The sequence below is a fragment of the Notolepis coatsorum genome (genome assembly GCF_963971535.1).
Source record: "Notolepis coatsorum genome assembly, chromosome: 15".
NCBI classification, from domain to species: Eukaryota; Metazoa; Chordata; class Actinopteri; order Aulopiformes; family Paralepididae; genus Notolepis; species Notolepis coatsorum.
The window spans coordinates 70180126-70201597 of record NC_140179.1 but is presented as its reverse complement, the minus strand read 5'-3'; the positions used below and the strand labels follow the sequence as shown (position 1 = coordinate 70201597).

The 21472-nt window shown below is 44.7% G+C and overlaps 1 protein-coding gene across 1 annotated transcript in view; it reads left to right on the top strand.

Moving 5' to 3' along the window:
- Positions 1 to 575: 575 nt before the first annotated feature.
- Positions 576 to 21472, top strand: part of gys2 (glycogen synthase 2) — a gene marked incomplete at its 3' end in the record, with an annotated part of 44797 nt that continues 23900 nt past the window's right edge. Inside the window, exons 1-5 of the mRNA XM_084331033.1 lie at positions 576 to 752; positions 2647 to 2828; positions 3500 to 3691; positions 16949 to 17134; positions 20476 to 20620. Coding sequence (XP_084187159.1) covers positions 629 to 752; positions 2647 to 2828; positions 3500 to 3691; positions 16949 to 17134; positions 20476 to 20620 — 829 coding nt within the window. The 5' untranslated portion in view covers positions 576 to 628. The remainder of the gene's footprint in view (positions 753 to 2646; positions 2829 to 3499; positions 3692 to 16948; positions 17135 to 20475; positions 20621 to 21472) is intronic.

The window sequence follows — 21472 nt, the reverse complement described above, 5'->3', positions numbered from 1 at the left end:
GTTTTTATGTCTACTTTTTAGCAATACATTTAAAAGTAGAAACTTTTTGACTTTTACTCAAGTGTGTTTTTTAGCCAGATACCCCTGTTAATAAATACCCCAGTTTGGGCTTTGCATCGTCACCTGCATCCTGCCAGTTCGTCCTGCGGATGCGTCCTAAAAATGCCTCCACACCTTACAGTTCCAGGGACACAATTTGTTTATGAAAATATGCCTTAGGATTATTCCACTTCTCTGACTCTCCCAAAACGATAGTGTTCCTTTTTAAAAGCTAAAAAATAGCTTTCAAGGGTTGTTATTTTTTTGCAGAGGGTCAGGTTCATTGGCTGATGTAGTAGTAGGCGGGTAGAGGGGCAAGGTAAATCCCTCCCAGTCCCAACCACAAGTTATCCCAACTGAGACCAACTCTGGGAGCCTGAAAAACTATCCCAAGGGCTGTAGAAAGCGACAGAAACACAACCCCCCCCCCCCCGCCCTACCCCTTCCTTTTACCCAGGACCTCCCACATCTGTCAAGTAGCAGACCTGTTCTAGGGTACAACACAGAAAATCTTGTTAAAAGTTTTAACGGCTGGCTTAAAAACAAGTTTTCTCGTCTCAGACGGTGGAGAAGCTGCGGACGTCTCAAGATGCCCCTGTCCCGGTCCTGGTCCATGACGTCCCTGGCTGGGGCCCTGCCACAGTGGGAGGAGGACGAACTGCCCGTCGAAGACCTGCTGCTCTTCGAGGTGGCCTGGGAGGTCACCAACAAAGGTTAGGCTGGACGGAAGTGGAATCTATTTGGTGGTGTGTTTTATAGATATCTTTCTCTGCTTTCCGTGCTTTTCGGTTCTTCGTTTGCACTGTAGAATGGAATCTTCAAAAGGTTTACAAAATGGCACTAAAAGGTTAAAAGAAAATGCACAAAAGTGCACGATGATAAAGAAAAAGTCAGAAGAACCATGATACAAATATTTTTTGATGCTTCAGAACTAACCAAGTGCATGTTTTTACTTTTTTTTTTATTCTCCACCACTATTTACCCAAGGACGGTTGTCTGGCCACATACTTGCTCTTTTTCAGCACTGCCTTGCTTCATATACTCGACACACAGTTGCACACATTCACTACTGGGAGTTGCCCAGTACAACCACAGTCCTCTACTGGCCACTGAGACGCTCCACTGTCTGCAGTCTGACGTCTTTTCCCCCAGACCCCAGCTGAACTCAAGACGCTGTTGTCCCCCTGGCCAGGGCATGCTATAGCTCCAGCAACCCGTTTCAACCCACAAACAGTTTTTTTCTCTTCTTTTTTTTTACCAAAGAACAGCATTCTAACCATACAGATGAACATGCATCTCCTACTACTACAAGGCTATGTGTTTGTGGGCTACATTTTTATCTAGGCCAAAATCTTTTTGAAATATGAATAAGTGACGTCACTATTTTGATGATAATTCCAAAATAGAGATGTATAATGTTTTGGGAAAGAGAGCCTCCACGTGATGCAGGGGAACAATGAAGTAAACTCTTCAGTCAGAGTTCAGTCTGATGCGTGGCTTTTGACCTGCGGCTGAGCCCTGTTTACTAGGGGCAGCATACAGCTTGACAACAACAACAACAACCAAATACTCCCTCTAAACCACAATCTCTCAGGAATATGGGAAATATTTGTCACACGTTTGACGTTCCCATGTTCTTGTAAACTGAGCCTAAGCCCTGTACATAAGTAATGTAGTAAGAATGTGAATCTTTGCCCCCCAGCAAAGTAAATATTGAAATACAATCTGAGTGAGTAAAGAGAATTTTGTGGTCAAAACGGTTAAATATTAAGCTGTAGATAAGTTGTGAATCTCTGGAAAATATAACGTGTCCATTGCAAGAGGTTGTGGCTGCAGGCTTGGAGAGAATACACAAATGATTTCAGAGTAAAAGTAGCCTTGTGGAATAGTACTCTGGTCCACCAATCTAAATGTTATTGCATGTTAAAGTTGCTTATTAAGTAAAAGTATTGAATGATGTTAAATGTCCATGTATCAAAAGTGAAAGGATTTCATTACTCCACCCCTGAATATAGCCATTCCGTCAGACGGTTTGGCTGCTCTGCATGGAGGCCTGAGCTTGTTATTAATATAACATCACTGCAAATAATGAAGATGGACAAAGCTTTGAAACCTTCTAAGAAGTAGCAAAGTGTAGCTCAGGATTACGCAGAAGCCGGTTTGAAAAGATTGTACCTGGAGTCTGATGCTCCTTCATGACTCCCATGTTCAAAATCTGAAGATGATAGCATTGCTATTTGACTATTGACCTATTTAATAAACATCAACATTTTCTATATTTTACATGAAGGCTGTCTTTCTGTGTGAGTGGCTGTCTTCAGGCCTGATAACAACAACATCGAACAAAAGATTCGGAAATTTGTGTTTGGTAGATTATTTCTCTGTTGTAACAATGCTTCTTGGCAATACATTTAACATTTTATACCTTTGGAAAGCCTGTTTATTTACCTTTTTTAAATGGTGCCCCATTTTTAAGGAACATGCATTTGTGGGATGAACAGCACAGCTGAGTATGTGGGTTGCGGCCATGAAAAAAGATAATCCTACATGCGGAAAGTCACATTTCAATTGCCTGCCATGAAATAACAATGGTATGTCACCCTCTAGTTGGGGGCATCTACACTGTGATCCAGACCAAAGCAAAGATAACTGTGGATGAGTGGGGGGAGAACTTCTTCATGATGGGGCCGTACTACGAACAGAACTTCAACACCCAAGTAGAAGGCTGTGAACCCCCCAATCCTATAATCAGGAAAGCCATGGACGCCCTCATCCAGAACGGTTGCCAGGTGTGTGTGTTTAAAAAAATGTCCGCCCTTTATTTTTGAGTGCACAAAATTGTAATGTCAACATAGAACCATTTAGTTTTAATGAACCAGTAGTAAAGACATGGGGTTTGCTTTGATAATGTAGGAAGTAGTTCAGCCAATAGTGCATTATATTCTTTGGCCATTAGATGGCGGACATGTCCTGTACAATCTGAAGATCTACTAATAATTGATGGAACAGAGAAGTGTTGTGTGGACGTGGACCGGTGGATGTCTACCATAGATATATCTATGATGTCTACCACCACTCTGTGGGGCAATCAAGCCTGGCTGCAGTATACTTAACCCTCCCCCAAGACACCAACAAGCATAGCAATGGCCGAAGAACAAAACCAGTATCTGCATAAATAAAAAGTGGGGGAAAAACTCATATCTGCACTTTGCAAGGCACTAATACCTGGTCGGTATTGTTAACACATAATATAGTAATATAGTCCAAAAACTGTGTATTGTGTGTAGGGGTATCCTTAAAAAATTGCATTCTGTAAGAAAACAACACTTTCTCAAAAATGTGAAAGTAGCAATTAACACTTTTTATCATAATGAAGTCAAAATCCAAATGACTACCAACCACCTTTACAAAATAAGTATAGAAGAGAGAGACAGTGATGATTTGTCCGTCCACTTTACAGGTCCATTTTGGCCGCTGGTTGATCGAGGGCAGTCCGTACGTGATTCTGTTCGACATCGGCTCCGCGGCGTGGAAACTGGACCAGTGGAAGGGGGACCTGTGGGACACCTGCGGCATCGGCCTGCCCTACCACGACCGAGAGGCCAACGATGCGCTCCTGCTCGGGTCGCTGGTGGCTTGGTTCTTCAAAGAGGTCTGTCTGTCTGTCTGTCGGGAGGATTCGATTGATCGATTGATTGATTGATTGAAAACTGTATTAACAGATTGCAGAATGGGTACGATACAGTACGGCTCAATAGGGAGGTGTAGTGGTTACGTCATTTTCGTTTTTTCCTGTTCCACCCTCTGTGGAATGCAATGTATTTCCCCATTGACCATTTCTAAATCGGCTCGTTTTAGATAAATAAAGCATTAACGTTGGCATGGTGTACCTTTCTGTGCGTATTTATCCACAATCTATAGCTCAACATGAAAATATTCGCAATTAATTGTAAAAGTAGCAAAATAACAACGTTTATGTTTTCGTTCGCTGGGAAACTACACTGCTATTTTGGCGCTGCTGACTGACGTCACCACAGCGTAGCCTGCCTCCTGCCTGTAGTCAAGTCACAGACCTAGGATCAGATTTCCCTTACATTCCATAAGCTTAACAATTCGTACAATGGGGAAATAACTGACCCTGAATCTGTGGCTAGTATCTGTTTCACCCAACACTAGTGCTCCGTGATCATAGCCATTTATCTCTAAAGCTAACCACTATTTGTAAAAGCCACAACCACGTTACCATATTTGTATTTATAATTTAAATCGTATAACGTTATTTCGCTGCATATTAAATCACTGTAAATACTAATGTAAATCATTGTGTCGTTGTACATATTGTGTATAGTTTATAACGTTAGTAGCTAGCTAGCTTGCTAGCCGGCATTCTCTAAACTCCTAACATGCCCCGATTTAAAATGGTTCTCTCCTCTTTGTATACCTTTGTCCTCACAAAGTATTCTGCCAGGGAACTTATGGACACGACAGTAGTAGTAGTTATAAGGTGTTTGAGCTTGTAACGTTAACGTTAGTTAGCTATCGTGGTATTGTATGATGAGAAGTTGTGTGTGTTTCATGTAACGTTTAGGAAACGTAGCATTGAGTCCACAACTGGCTGGGTGTTAACCCTGCCAGAATACCCTGAAGACTCTGGCAGGAGCACTCATTCAAGGGTACTACGTCGACTATGCTTGCACCTCATGGTACCAAAGCACCTCAAAGGCGCTAAAAACAAAATTACAAACATCTCAAAACAAACTGGTCAGACTACTGCTTGACCTTACTCCTAGAACCCACCTCACCCCTGCCCACTTTGACAACCCATAGGATGGCTTAGAGTTGACGACAGAGTACAGCAACTTGCAATGGGCCTGGTCTACAAGATACACTACACGACCAAGGTACCCATGTACATGTCAAAATACTTCCCAAAGGTCAGTGAATACCACGATCACAACACCAGAGGGAGCTCCACAAATCATGTTAAACCCAGATTCGGCTCAAACAAGGGACTAAACACATTTCGCAATTATGCCACATCAATGTGGAACGCCCTACCTAAAGCTGTAAAGGAATGTGAATCACTACCCACTTTCAAAACCACTCTCAAAGAACACCTACGGGAGACTGCAATTCGAAACTGGCCCCTGTAAATGTCCTAACCCAACCCCCTCCAATGTACAGTCATTTACCTAATATGGTTTTGTCAATATTCCAATGTACAGTTTTGCTTGTTTGTACAGTGTTTCCCCCCCAACCCCCTCCAATATACAGTAAATTACCTAGTATGGTTGTAAATATTCCAATGTACAGTCTTGCTTGTACAGTTGTACAGTGTTTCCCCCCCCAACCCCTCCTACCCAACCCCCCCCCCCCCCCCCACCCAACCCAACCTCCTCCAATGTACAGTTTTTACGTCAAATGTATATACTCCCTTTTCTGGACTCTTTTTGTATCACAAACAGTACTGTATTTGCAAATCTGGTATGTCATAAATGTATAGATGTAGCAGTACTGTCTATCTGTATGTCATATATGTCCTGATGAATTGAAAATGGGGGACCCTGATGTAAACAAGACTAAAGTCTTTCTCTGGTCTGCATCCCCTTAACAATTGTGTGTATTGAGCTGTACTGTATTGTACCCATTCTGCAATCTGTTAATAAAGTTTTCAATCAATCAATCAATCAATCAATCAACCTACAGAGTTGTACATAGTGGCATATGACCAAGGGCCTTGAGTCCCTCTCTTTAGCTTGATATTTTTTCTTTGCTTAAGGGTAATGATAAAAATAACGGGTGGCAAGTTTTCACACATAAGTCAGAGCCGTGGATAAAGCCAGTTTTTTACACAAACGAGGTTATCGGCTGTGGCTGGTGTGCATGATGTAAAGCTTTTACTCTACAGGTAAGTATGTGCTTTCATCTGGCGCGCCATGCACCTGGTGTCACGGCTCTGCTTTCTTTTGGCGTCGTATCGGGTGAGGGGGTGGCGTGAATATTAATTTTTCTGCACTTCCGCGTTCGGTTTGTGCAATCTGATTGGCCACTGACGTTTCTGGTCATGTGACATCTGCGCCAATCGTGTGACGCCTGTTTCTATCACTGGTTAAGCTTAGGCACTCTTTCGAAGTTGGTTAAGGTTAGAGTTTGTCTTAGAGCAGGGCGATAGAACACCAGCCCTGATTCCAAACTCTAACCTTAACCAACTTCGAAAGAGTGCCTAAGCTTAACCAGTGATAGAACTAGGCGTTAGGTAGTTAGAGGCGGAAATAGGCGCAGAAACAGGCGTCACACGATTGGCGCAGATGTCACATGACCAGAAACGTCAGTGGCCAATCAGATCGCGCAAACCGAACGCGGAAGTGCAACTCCGTTAGGGATAGGGAACAAAATAACCACATGCCATTCGCCAATGGCCTGTAGATTTAACGTCTGGCGACTAAAAATAATAGGTCTGCCCGCCATCTGGCGTGTAGTTCATATCGATACTCTTATTTTGAAAATCCTGTGCGGGTCTCCTTTCCGCCCCAAGCGCAGCTCCAGTCATAATATCTGGGCTCCGGCAGCTAGCAGCAACGTTCGGTTCATATGATAACTCTTATTTTGAAAAACCTGTAGCAACTCCGCGAGTCATATGATATCCGCCCACTCCGTGTTTCTTGAAAACAGAGCAGAATTAAAAACAGCAGCGTTAACACAGCAGTGCGCCTACAGACTCAAAATAAGTCTGTGGTATTTTTTTTCTTCTCACAACGAGTCAAATGCATCTACATGCTTTGCACTGTCGCCATTCCTTTATGCCCACATCGCCCAAAATAAACGTTTATGTACCAATCACTACAACGTTAACGTAAGCTAACAAGCTAATCCTGATCAGACGAGGCAGAGCCATAGTGAACAGCAGACAGTGTGGACTGAGGAAAGGGAAATGGGGGAGGGGGGGGGCACTCTCCCCTTCCCTGTGTGTGTGTGTGCGTGCGTTTGGAAAGACGACGAAGTCACTAGTCAGGACTCAGGACAGGAGTATATTATAGTAAACTGAGGATTACTGAGGATGGACAGATAATGTTGATATTCAAATATAAAAAAGTTTCGAGAGGAGTGGAAGTTTGAAGACAGACTACAATATAATGCGGGGGTGGTGAGTTGAAAGACTGTGTGTGTGTCCCGACCCCACTTCTATGTTTCAATAAATTATTTGCATTTCAAACTATTAACGCTGACTCATTCCTTCAGTCCACTCAAAATTATGCTAATATTCCTTATGTTGTTTATGATATTAATTGAAAATAGCATATGAGAGTATTATATAGTAATAATAACACATGGCGATATACTAAAAAGCTATTTATAATTTTTGGCTGGTAAAAAATCTGCCCGGCTGGTAGTTTTTAAAATCTACCAGCCAAATGGCTGGTAAGTCAAAAAGTTAAGTTTGTTCCCTGGTTAGGGAAAATATTCACGCGAGGGGGTGGATAAAATAAACCCCCCCCCCCGGATATAGTTATATCCTTACGAAACTGATTGGCAGAGAGGTTGTGCCTTTCTACCTATCAGTCTCCCTGTCAAGGTCTCTCTCGTCACGGGGGGGGGTTCCTGTCTCCCACACCAAATCAGGATAGGTGGGACACGGGTTTCCCTCGGCCATTTGAAAACGTCACAGGCGCTTTTTCTTGCCGGCCAAGAGACATGTCCGTGAGATACAGGGCCTGTGCTACAGACCACTATCATTGTAAAGGATAGGTGGTGCAATGTAGTAGGGACAACTGTCTTCTACTCTGCTCCCTACCAGTAGTGTATATTGGGTCAGAGCCTCCTCCTCAGGGAGTTTCAGAGCCTCCTGAGTATCAGAACCTCCCTCTCAGTGAGGGAGCCTCCTCAGAGTTTTCAGAGCCTCCTCCTCAGAGCGTCTTGGTCCAATGTGTTACATGAACCTTTTTTCAACGCACAGACCGGCTCCCTGCTGCTCGTCCCAGACAGCAAGGGGAAACGTTGTGAGGCTCTTTCTTGTTAGAAATCCGCCGTCACTGTTCTCGGGTTCTTTGCAAGCATATACGCTGTTTTACGAGACCGATCAGTGCTGGCCCAGGGTGTTTTTTCAATGATTGAATATGCTTTGTAGGTCCGGCGCGCCTTGGTTGCCCAACATCATAAAAATGCAGTTTTTTATGCGGGCGGCTGGGAAGGAGATTTTGTCTCTACCGAGCGCCAGTGCACTAGGTTAGACTCGACGGCTCACGTACATCTCCGGGGGGAGATGACAGAGTAGATCAAACATTGGCAGGGGGGGTTCACGCCTTTGGGTGGGCCACCAAGAGCAGTGCGTTTGCTTACTGACCGTCTTGGTGGCGCCCTCTGTGATGTTTTGGATTGACACGCGTACCTACCCCCCTCTTAGGACTGGGGGCGGCGGCATGACTAGGGCACAGGACTGGTCCTGGTCGCGCCGGACCGGTTTCACTTTAACCCGTTGTCCACCAGGGCACGGACAGGTTCTGGTTCCCCGAGGGACTCTGTGCTTTTCCGGGGGGAAATGCCAGGTCGGGCCGGACGTCACAGGGGTTGATGTCAATAATGTGTGTGTCATATACATGTCACCTTGAGTTGCCCTTGACAGTGGCATGCATTGGTCCATACTGTGTTGTACCTTTTTGCACAATGTTAGGGGGTTGGTCCTTCTCCATTTGTTTCACCCCTCCCTCCCTGTTAAACCGGGGATGGGAGGGGGCTGTCGGGGAGGCTGCTTCTGTCAACTCCTCTATGCACCCCTGTGTAGATCCTGGTCCACCAGGCCCAGGTCGGGCCTTGCCCTCAATAAACCCGTTGGCCTGGGTTAACCCTTTTTAAACCTGAAACGCTTGAACTGCATTGTATAGCCTGTGTATACACGCATTTGTGTTTCTGGGGTTTCTTAGTGGGTTAAGGGAGCACCCACCTCCTGTTATAATAAACATTGGGGGGTGGTTGTCTCCCCGGTGTGTTGGTAGCAGAGTCGACTCTCAGGTTGAGCCCGTGTCTGACCCCGGCTGCCCGAGAGTATGCCCCAGCATCTTTCATGACATCTGCCAATTGAGTCAAACTCTTTCTCTGAACCTCGCCCCCGCGGGATTAATAAATTGGCGGGGCCAGGGTTCGTGGAGATTGTCACATGGTGCACAGCATACCGGAACACCCTTTCCGCTGGGATGCTGTTCTTACAGTAAGCCCCTTAGGCGCCTGTCTAGTCCACAGTGCTCCGGGCGCAGGTCGAGTTCTACTCTTGGGACCTGTCGGCCTTGATTGAGGGATCAACCTCCTTGGAGGGTTGTCTCCCCGGCGCGCCGGCTGGCCCCATGTTATTGTGGGGGGGGAAACCTCCTTGGGAGCGCTTTGGAGCAGCGTGCCATGGGGAGAAGGGCCTTCACGTGCTTTAGGCCCTGTCCGATACGCTGGCGATGTGGGGGGTGGTGTCAGCAGTGACCGTCTGGTGGGGTCTCGATGCCACGGCCTCATAGACCTCACCAGGCCCCTTTTTTCGGGGGTCCTAGCCCCGGGGTGGCCTGAGGCTGGGACCTCCTCCGTGCTCCGCTGCTACGGTCTTGCCACAGGGTTGGGGTTTTGACTCCGACCCCGCGATGTTGGGGGCTGTGACAGGGTTTTTACTCACGTCCGTTCCCTGGTGGCGTGTGGGATGCGCGTCTGAGTAGTCGCTCTGCTCAGCTCTTGTGTTCCAATAGAGCAAAGCGTAAGCTATAACGAAATATAACAAAGGTTATCTTATAACCCTAGTTATATGAGTAATAGCGAGCGCTTTGCTCTGACTCACTGAGGACCCCACGGTCTTCCGTTTCGGCGGTGAAAGACTGGGGAAGGAGCTGTTGTATGGCCATGACCCCGCTTTATAGGAGCGGATGTGGGAGTGGTCAGGCAGCCTCTATCCCTTCTACAACGGCGCTCAGGTTCCGGGTTCCTCTGATTGGCCACGACGCCCACGTGACCCTACGCTAGCCCGCCCCCTTCCTGCCGCGCCGCGCTTGCCAGCTTCCGCAAGCGCCAAGCTCCTGCCGCGCCGCACTCCCTCAGTTTCCTCAATTTATAACTAATCATTAAAAAAATATACCGTTAACTGGAATATGTTGTTTCTTTACACATATGTTGGATTATGTAATTGGTTTGTCATGACAAACCAATAAAAATCGCGAATTAACCGGTGGCCACAACAACACACAGTACTGGTGGTGGTGGAGGACCGGGGGGCTCCGCGTCTCGGGGCGCCAGGGGGAGAGGAGGCAGCCGGGGAGGCGGCAGGGGAGGTCGAGGGGGAAGATGGACGCCTGTCTGCAAGAAAGTGGTCTACGACGACCACGAGAGTGAAGAGGAGGAGGACGACGCAGTCAGCTTGCGATCAGAGGAGGACGAGTACTGTGTGTTGTTGTGGCCACCGGTTAATTCGCGATTTTTTTATTGGAAACAACAACACACAGTACTCGTCCTCCTCTGATCGCAAGCTGACCGCGTCGTCCTCCTCCTCTTCACTCTCGTGGTCGTCGTAGACCACTTTCTTGCAGACAGGTGTCCGTCTTCCCCCTCGACCTCCCCGGCCGCCTCCCCGGCTGCCTCCTCTCCCCCTGCCGCCCCGAGACGCGGAGCCCCCCGGTCCTCCACCACCACCAGTACTGTGTGTTGTTGTGGCCACCCGTTAATTCGCGATTTTTATTGGTTTGTCATGACAAACCAATTACATAATCCAACCGCGGCGCAGCAGGAGCTTGGCGCTTGCGGAAGCTGGCGAGCGCGGCGCGGCAGGAAGGGGGCGGGCTAGCGTAGGGTCACGTGGTTGTGACCCTAGCGGATGTGGGAGTGGTCAGGCATTGAGCGCCGTTGTAGAAGGGATAGAGGCGGTCAGGCAGGTGGGCAGGTACACGAGGTGAAAGCTTTCATTTTAGGATATGATTAAAGGGACAGTTCCAATAGAGCAAAGCGCTCGCTATTACTCATATAACTAGGGTTATAAGATCGCTCTGCTGAAACCTTGTGTAATAAAAACGTGAGTTATACTATGAGCAGGAGAAACTGCTCATTAGCAGGGGAAGCTGCTCTTTTGCCAAAGTCCGTCAATGATTCAACAGCACAACCAGGTTACAAAAGATACAAGGTTTATTGGTTAAAACACATGTGCCATGAGGCCGATACTAATATCCCCTCCAGAATATGACGGGGTTAGCAGAACCAGAGAATAACAGCGGGTACAGTAAGGCATCCCTTAGGTAAATTCTATCACCTCTAGGTTGAGCACACTAGATATCACAGCACACTTTTATATAGGTAAAAACTAGAGATGTCCGATATTATCGGCCTACCGATATTATCGGCCGATATCGGCATTAAAATGTGCTATTGGAAAATATCTATCGGTTTAAAAAGAAATTGTTTTTTTTTTTTTTTTTTTTACATTTCTATAACCTTTATTTACCCAGGCAAGCAAGCAAGAACAAATTCTGATTTTATTTATTGTCAAAAGTATGCATAATGTTGTGTTAATTCCACAACAAGAGATATGTAATGTTAATTACCTGAAATTATTCCATTTTTGGGGGGGGGGGGGGGGGGGGGGGGACCCTGCATATATCGGTATCGGTTGATATCGGTATCGGAAATTAAGAGTTGGACAATATCGGTATATCGGTAAAAAAGCCAATATCGAGCATCCCTAGTAAAAACTCTTCACCTCCATGTAGAGCACACTAGATATCACAGCACTCTTTTATATAGGTAAAAACCCTCAGTCTGAACGAGGTACGGTACATCCACGATGCACTTATATTATAGTCACACACACTATACAGCCGACCAACTGGTCCACGTGAATACTAGAGAATCACCTCCCGGTACCAGTCAACCCTCCCTCTCTGCTCGTCCTCCGCCACCCTCCAAATAGGTACATTAGTAACTGTTGTGAAGGATCAGATTAAACCGAATATATATATTTATTTATGGATATATATTTAATAGTATTTGTATATCGTTTGATATCCCTTGTATATTCCTTGTACATATACACTGAATATCCCTTTAGTCTACTAACAGCCCATAATAGTTTCATTCTCTCATTGGACAAGAACCTGGCGCCAGCAGCCAAGCCCCTTGGTTCAAGTTCAATCGTGCCGACGAACATGTCGTTACTAGCCCGGTTCCGCGTAGGAATACGTCTGGCGAAATACGAATGGTACTATTTGTTCACAGCGCATATATATATGGCGCAAGTAAAGTAGAACTTTCTTTTAGTCCCTTAGCCCTTAGTTCTTTACCCTCCAACCTAGTGGCAAGACGTTAAGCCTCACCCACGATACACGTGTGGTGCAGTATGGTCAACTTGGCCTCAGAATGGCATTGAGACATCGTGTGGATTAATAGTTGAATTGTCATAGTTTGGCACTATACCGTCGAGTGGGACGTATTTCTATTAAGTTAATAATAGTCTATTATGTATGGTGCATCGTTCGGTTAGAGTTATAAAGTGAGTAGTACCCCCATCGTTTCCTCGCGTTATCTAGAGTCTTAACCAGGCTGGGCAGACCACGTGTGGTGCTTTCATCCGAGGAGTTCTGGGCTAGGACGAGTGGACCTGCACATTGGATTACCTTACCCGGACGACGGCGAGCCCTACACGGCTTGGATTATCTACTTGCTTTGGGTGCTTTGATTTATGCCATGGATAACAGCCAACACTGGTGAGTGTTGGAACTACCCCCCGAGAGGAGTCCAGGTGAGACGGCGCTCTACCCCGTGTGAGGTCGCCTCACGTCTCTTCGTTGTGGACCGGCAGCTACCGTCTACAAGAGGGCCCAACTGTATTCATCTGTGGACCAAGGTTCTGTGGGCACCGTGTTCAGCACTCTGAATTCTCCCAAGAAATCGTTGGCCAGATGGGATATCGCCAGCGGCTCTCCTAACCCCCCCCCCCCCCCCTACTGACTTACAACCAGCAGGACCCCCCTTTAGTATATCCAGCTATAATCATTAAGTACCATCGCTATAGTTCCCTAAAGAACCAGGTTGTATACTTGCTTCCTGCGTAACCAGAGATTGGACATTCAATGTTGATTTGCCTACGAATACTCATTTGCCTTACAAGTGCATTCAAATCATAAATGTCATTACGTGAACGTTGTATATACCCTTTGCTATATATTAAATATTCGACTTATACATTTGTGTGGACTTGGTTTCATGGTGGGAAAGTGTTCATCATATCTATATCATGTACTGTGTGGCCAGTAGTTAAAGTACATAAAGCGGTAGTGGTTTAATGATACCATACTTATCAATACAGTCAGGGAATTGTACCCCTCAGTTACAGTAACTCAGGCCTCATACACAATATATAATATAGGACACATTACTACACAACATACAATAAGGCCAATTTACACAGTATATGCAATTATAAAATAGGCCATATTAAATACAATCCTGACTAAAATACAATGTCCTATACTAAGTGAAATGTGTGACAGTGAACTTAACTTCGCCCTCGCGGCGCGACCCTCCCCGGGGGGTCTGTTCTTTGGACGCTGTCCAACGCTCCGGGAAAACGACTCCGTTGACTGCGTATACACCAGGTTGTGGCTTCTACCCTGGCAGTCAGACTCGCATTCGCAAGAACGTTCGAGTGTAGTGTTATGGGAGCTAGATACAGCAGCGCCCTCTATTTCCCGGTCCCTCGTATAGCTCCAGGAAGCTAGGCCTCCCCTCCTATCACTACACAGAACCTGTGGCCGCTCGCTGTCTTTTCTTCGCCGCCGGTGGTCCTACCTAACCACGATCGACCCCTCCCCCCTGGAATCCTAAAAGGGTGCTGGTACCAATGTAGCGAGGTGCTCCGACCCCTGATCCCCGAGTCCCACTGGCTTTTGAATAGTCTCAGCGTCTCCTCCCGACCACCATCAGTCACACCTGAGTTCAATCATGACCCGATTGAGTCCCTGCTCCTGACGTCATCATTCATTATTCGGGCTCATTTATATCACACTTGTATCAAACCTGTGCACCCTTGTACCGAAATGTCAACTTGTCAGTAGGCTAATTAAGAAAAATAGACTTTATTTTCAGATTGCCAACCATAGATTTAGGGAGTATTTTTGATTATACAGCGAGTCCCTGGTTGGTTTCATGGGGCACTTGGAACTGTAAAGTTTCTCAACCAATAAAGGGTCATGTTAATCAAAGCTTTTACAGTGGCAGTAGAATACTCATGCAAAATATGTTTCTATTCAAATACAGTTCACTCATGTTTCTACTTCTTGAGTTTAAAGGTGCACTATACAATTTGGTGAGATAAATCTGTTTACACTTGCAGTTTGTTTAAATGTAATATGTAATTATTGAAACTATATAGTCATAAATCAAAACAAAATGTATTCTGAGGCAGTGTGATCCAAACCTAACCTTCAACGGTGCTAATTTGAATAGTAAAATATGTTTGTAAACATGATTGTGGGCCCTGCTAGTGTCAACAACAACAGTGATACAGTATCTTTTCGGGTAGGCTAATCTTTCCTGTGACAAAATGGCATCCAATGTAATAAAAAAAAGTCAACCAACGAACTCGATTCTTGTACCGGATCTCCTCTCTGGTAAACAAGAATACCCTGAAGACTCTGGCAGGAGCACTCATTCAATGGTACTACGACTATGCTTGCACCTCATGGTACCAAAGCACCTCAAAGGCACTAAAAACCAAATTACAAACATCTCAAAACAAACTAGTCAGACTACTGCTTGACCTGACTCCTAGAACCCACCTCACCCCTTGCCCACTTTGCCAACCTAGGATGGCTTAGGCTGCGGTTAGACTTTTGTTTCGTTTTCAGATGAGTTTCGCTTTTCCAGGTCGCAACGTAGCGTTAGGCGAGTCACACTTTCGTTTTGTCACCGGAGCACAGTGATGTAGTACACTGCCAAAGCAGTAGGTGGCAGTAGGTGGCGAACATGAAGGCAATTTTCAAACAATCAGAACTTGAATGTGCCAATACACTTCCTGCAAAGAAATGTCAACACGCCGCCATCTTTAAATGCCTCGGCTATTAGGCAATGCAGCACTTATTTTTCAGCAAAAGTGTAATAAAAGTGCAACAAACAAAACGGATACATTCACTGTGTTCTGCCTCTCATTTGTTGATGAAACAAAACTAACATCAACACAAGTGACCACCAAGAGCGGATAGTTTAGTCTCAAAAAGGATCGGCGATGTTGTTAGCTACATTGTTAGCTACATGCTAACGTGAATGGAATATGCCAGTATAACAGTATAGCATTGTGGCTAGAAGCTAACGCTAGCTCACGTTAACCAGCCAGCACCAAACTGATGATATCGGGAGCTATCAGTAGCTAGATAACATTAGAGAAAACGCCTTGTGTATTAAACAAAGGTGAATAGATGACTGGGCCATTTTGTTTAATGCTTGTTAAGATTGAAAGAGGAGCTTGAGCTAACGGGGTCTGATAGCTAACGCTAGCTCACGTTAGCCAGCTGCTCATGCAATCGGTAATGCTAGCAGAATGAATGGATGTAAACTTTATTTAACATATTGCATAATGGGTACAATACAATACGGCTCAATACAAACAATTGTTAAGGGAATGCAGACTGTTGTACCTTGGACTGGGGTCCTTATAACAATAACTTGACAACACATGGTAGCTGCAGCTATTTGGGACAGCTCTGTTGTCACCGGAAGGGCACGCAGATGGTATCTACTGCGCATGGGCGTTGAGCAACAACGGCTCCGCGCAGATTACACGACACGTTGTCGGCGAGTTTTTGGCGTTATTCCAAAGTAGGGCCAAAACGTTTCCTGCCAAAACGGCATTTCTATCTAATAGGGACAGCAAACGTATTCAAACGTATTCAAAAAACGACCACAAAAACACTAGTCTAACCATGGCCTAAGAGTAGACGACAGAGTACAGCAACTTGCAATGGGCCTGGTCTACAAGATACACTACAGTACGACCAAGGTACCCATGTACATGTCAAAATACTTCCCAAAGGTCAGTGAATACCACGATCACAACACCAGAGGGAGCTCCACAAATCATGTTAAACCCAGATTCGGCTCAAACAAGGGACTAAACACGTTTCGCAATTATGCCACATCAATGTGGAACGCCCTACCTAAAGCTGTAGAGGAATGTGAATCACTACCCACTTTCAAAAACACTCTCAAAGAACACCTACGGGACACTACAAATGTCCTAACCCAGTTGTACAGTAAAGACCAAGTATGGCTTTGTCAGTATTCCAATGTACAGTGTACAGTGTCCCCCCCCCTACCCAAACCCCCCCCCCCCCCCCTCCCACCTCCAATGTACAGCCCCACCCACCCAACCCCACCCCACCTACCCAACCTCCAATGTACAGTTTCTATGTCAAATGTATATACACTCTTTTTCTGGACACTTTTTATATCACAAACCGTACTGTATTTGCAAATCTGGTATGTCATAAATGTATAGATGTAGCAGTACTGTCTTATCTGTATGTCGTGTGTGTCATATGATGAATTGAAAATGGGGGACCCTGATGTAAACAAGACTAAAGTCTTTCTCTGGTCTGCATCCCCTTAACAATTGTATGTATTGAGCTGTACTGTACTGTACCCATTCTGCAATCTGTTAATAAACTTTTCAATCAATCAATCAATCAATAGGTTTACCATTTCCATTGGTAGTCCCCCTGCCAGAAGGTACAGGATAAAATCCTATGTAAAAAAGAGTTAGCAATACAAACAGAATACAAGCAAGTTAAATAACATTACAATATAAACTAAAACTAAAAAGCGCATATAGTAGGACATAAGATAGGGACACAAGGACAGAGCACATCAGGTGGCTTTCTAGCTTAATGAATCTTTGTGTTCCCAGGTAACGGACCAGCTTGAAGACAAACTCAATGTCATCGGTCACTTCCATGAGTGGCAGGCCGGGCCTGGACTTATTCTCTGTCGTTCTCGGAAGATTCCCATTGCGACGGTGTTCACGACCCATGCTACCCTGCTGGGACGATACCTCTGTGCCGGGAACGTCGACTTCTACAACAACCTGGACAAGGTGAGGACACCCCGAGAGAGAGAGAGAGAGAGAGAGAGAGGACACCCCGAGAGTGAGGGAGAGGGGACACCCCGAGAGTGAGAGTGAGAGAGAGTGAGAGAGAGAGAGTGAGAGAGAGAGTGAGTGAGAGCGAGAGTGAGAGAGTGAGAGAGAGAGTGAGAGTGAGAGAGAGAGTGAGAGAGAGTGAGAGTGAGAGTGAGTGAGAGAGAGTGTGAGAGAGAGTGAGAGAGAGTGAGAGTGAGAGTGAGAGAACTGACTTGTAGATGGAGAGGTGGAATACATCCTTACTCAAAATACAGGTAGGCCTATATTTTACTCCAAATGTTTATATTGCAAATAATAAACGAACCCTTTACAGCTTCAAAATAGACCAATAACTTATGTCGAGCTGTCACATACTGTTGGGACAAAATGTCTGTGGTGGGCGGGGTGACCCTTTTATTTACATTCACAAACTGCACCTTTAAATTATATCTTAGATGACGGGTTGTTTATATTTTTCAGGTTGTATAGAGAAATATACCTAAATGTTATAATATATATATATTGCTGTATTTGAGTATAAATCTGTACAAAATGGGCCCGTATATCTGATACACTGATACTTTGACCTACAATATGCATCTCTAAAAACAGCCAGTGTCTGTTGAGGTGGGCCTGTCTGGGTCAAAAGGTTCAGGCTCTTTTTTTGCTTTGCTTTCATACCAGTTTGCCGTCCCTGTTCCCCACTGCTGTTCGTCATGTTTTTTTTATTTGTATTTATTATTTTATTTATTCATCCAGTTACAGTTGCTTGTTTTGTGCAACAACCTGCCTCACACTCTCACTCTCACACTCCCACGCCTGCTAAACATCTACACAGTCTCCTGCTATTAGCCACAGAACAGTAGCTTGGCGCTTGGGGATTACGGCACGTTGGCAGTCGTTGAGTGGGTGGGGGGGCGCTAATGTGTTCACTTCACTCCTCCCTCATTTCCCCAGCCACCTCCTGAGGATTTGAACCAATGACCTTCTGTTCACAAGTCCACTGCTCTGACCTTTAACCCACTGCTGCCCCGTAATTAGGCTTTCTCAGATTGCAGCCTAAATGTCAGTGTGACCACGAAGGCCATTCTCCAGCCCGCTGGGGTAATTGGCAGCCTCAGAAAAAGTGTGCGTTTCAATGACATGGGCTCATATTTACGGCTCTTAGAATAAAGTGTATGTAATATGTATGTATATTGGATAACTTGTAAATAATAAGAAACCATAGGTTAAAAATAGGGATGTTCGACGTTGGCTTTTTTACCGATATACCGATATTGTCCAACTCTTAATTTACGACACCGATATCAACCGATATCGATATATGCAGGGTTTCCCCCCCAAAAAAACGTAATCATTTCAGGTAATTAACATTACATATCTCCTGTCGTCGAATTAACACAACATTATGCATACTTTTGAAAATAAATCAAATACGAATTTGTTCTTACTTGCTTGCCTGGGTAAATAAAGGTTAAAAGGTTAAAATTTCTGATATTAAATGTTAATGCCAATATCGGACATCCCTAGTTAAAAATAAATATTTAAGTAAGCATTCAATACTAATACTGTATATTTATACCATACCTGCTTCACACAAACAGTCATCGTCTCACATCTCCCTAATACACAACAAAATATCTAATTATCTAAAGACTAATGAAAATTGTTATGGGGGAATCAATTACACTCAAGGTAAGGACAAACGAGCATTGAGCTGAATTATTGGTTTAGTGACCCTTAACGTGTACAGGGCTAGAGGCCACTCGCTAGGGATCAATATTCTCAAAGATGATGATGATCAGGTGCTGGAAATCAATTATATATGTGTATTCTAGGGGTGGAGAGAAATTACCCACATACCTTTGCTTATAGTGGACAGTTGGTAGTCTCGCATAGCCATACAGTACACCTCTCTACAATACGTTAGCGCTGCTGAGGTCTGGCTGAATCTATTAGCATTCCACTATATGGGGGGGGACGGGACGCTCTGGATTGTTTGTATTTCTTTAAACCAATCACAATTTCACAATCATCCTGGGCAGCGCTAAGCAGTGACAGTGCCCTTACAAAATAATCTTGCAGATAGCTGAAGGGGAGGGGAATTCCTACTGAAATATACAGTAGGGATGGGTACCGAATTCGGTACTTTTGAGGTACCGAACCGAAACACGTCGGTACTACCGAGTATCAAATCAAGTAATTACCTTTTTTTTTACTTTTTTTTTTTTTTTTACTTTCTTTTCATGTCAACGTTCACACGCACAATATATGCTTACCTAGGATTTGACTTGATTCAACAACAAAGCAGTCGGAGCAATGACAAGCCGAAAACTGTCGAAATTGTAGTTATTTGAAGTTTGGATTTTTTTTTTACTACTGAGGTAGGTAAATAAAATTTCTTGAGACTAAAGTACCGAAAAAAGGTACCGTTGGGTACCGGTATCTATTCACAGGTACCGGTACCGGTATCGGTTCAAATGTGAAAGGTACCCATCCCTACTGAAATATACCCACAGTCTCAGTCCTTTGATCTAGACTACACAGCTAGTTGAGTACTTCCATTAAGGATATTTTGTAAGCATTTACTCCTACTCTTACTTGAGGAAGTATTCATTTTAGATATATTGTGAAAATTTATAATGGTGATATGATGGTAATTTCAGTTTTGGCCAGGTCACTGGCCATTGTATAAATAATTGACTGTGATGATACTACCATGATGAGGATTACACATGGTAATATCATGGTATTTACATCATTTTTTTTATTCTATTTGTATTTTTTGCACAATCGAAGCGGCATGGCCACCTTCATTTCACTATATGTCTTGTGTATGTATGTGATGAATAGACCTCTTGAATCTTGTATATGTTGGTCACTACCGGCATCACCGTAGTGACCAGAACATTATGGAAATACCATGATACCTTTTTCGTAAAGTTAGTAGTGAGTACGAGGAGATCAGATGGGAAGCTATATTTCAATGTATATGTGATCTTAACCTATAGACAGTTTCAACTTGACAACATAAACATTCTAAATGGACCCAAGTTTATTTCTTGTTGCAATGTTTGCTAATACAATAGCCGACAGGAAATACACTTGTCTCCAAACTGTTCCCTAGCAACACAATTCCACTGAAACCATTTATAGACGGTTCCATTGGAATTCTGTTGCTAGGGAACGGTTTGAAGTGTATTTCTTGTCAGCTATTGTATTAACAAACATAGCAACACGAAATAAACATGGGTCCATTTAGAATGTTTTGTTGTCAAGTTTAAACCGTCCATAGAGGTTAATCTTTTGTCTTTCAGTTCAACATAGACAAAGAGGCCGGGGAGAGGCAGATCTACCACCGCTACTGCCTGGAGAGAGCTGCCGTACACTGTGCACACGTCTTCACCACCGTCTCCCAGATCACGGCTGTGGAGGCCAAACACATACTAAACAGGAACCCAGGTGGGGGAAGGATCTTACTATTACACCGGGTGTCAAATTACACTGGGTATGTCTGAGAAGTCTTCAGTATCCTACCTACACAACCAGACAGAAGCTACTAACCCTACTACCCTCAGTACCTACACAACCAGACAGAAGCTACTAGCCCTACTACCCTCAGTACCTACACAACCAGACAGAAGCTAATAACCCTACTACCCTCAGTACACAACCAGACAGAAGCTACTAGCCCTACTACCCTCAGTACCTACACAACCAGACAGAAGCTAATAACCCTACTACCCTCAGTACACAACCAGACAGAAGCTACTAGCCCTACTACCCTCAGTACCTACACAACCATACAGAAGCTAATAACCCTACTACCCTCAGTACAGAACCAGACAGAAGATACTAACCCTACTACCCTCAGTACCTACACAACCAGACAGAAGCTACTAACCCTACTACCCTCAGTACACAATCAGACAGAAGCTACTAACCCTACTACCCTCAGTACCTACACAACCAGACGGAAGCTAATAACCCTACTACCCTCAGTACACAACCAGACAGAAGCTACTAACCCTGCTACCCTCAGTACCTACACAACCAGACAGAAGCTAATAACCCTACTACCCTCAGTACCTACACAACCAGACAGAAGCTACTAGCCCTACTACCCTCAGTACACAATCAGACAGAAGCTACTAACCCTACTACCCTCAGTACACAACCAGACAGAAGCTACTAACCCTACTAGCCTCAGTACACAACCAGACAGAAGCTACTAACACTACCCTCAGTACACAATCAGACAGAAGCTACTAACCCTACTACCCTCAGTACCTACACAATCAGAAAGAAGCTACT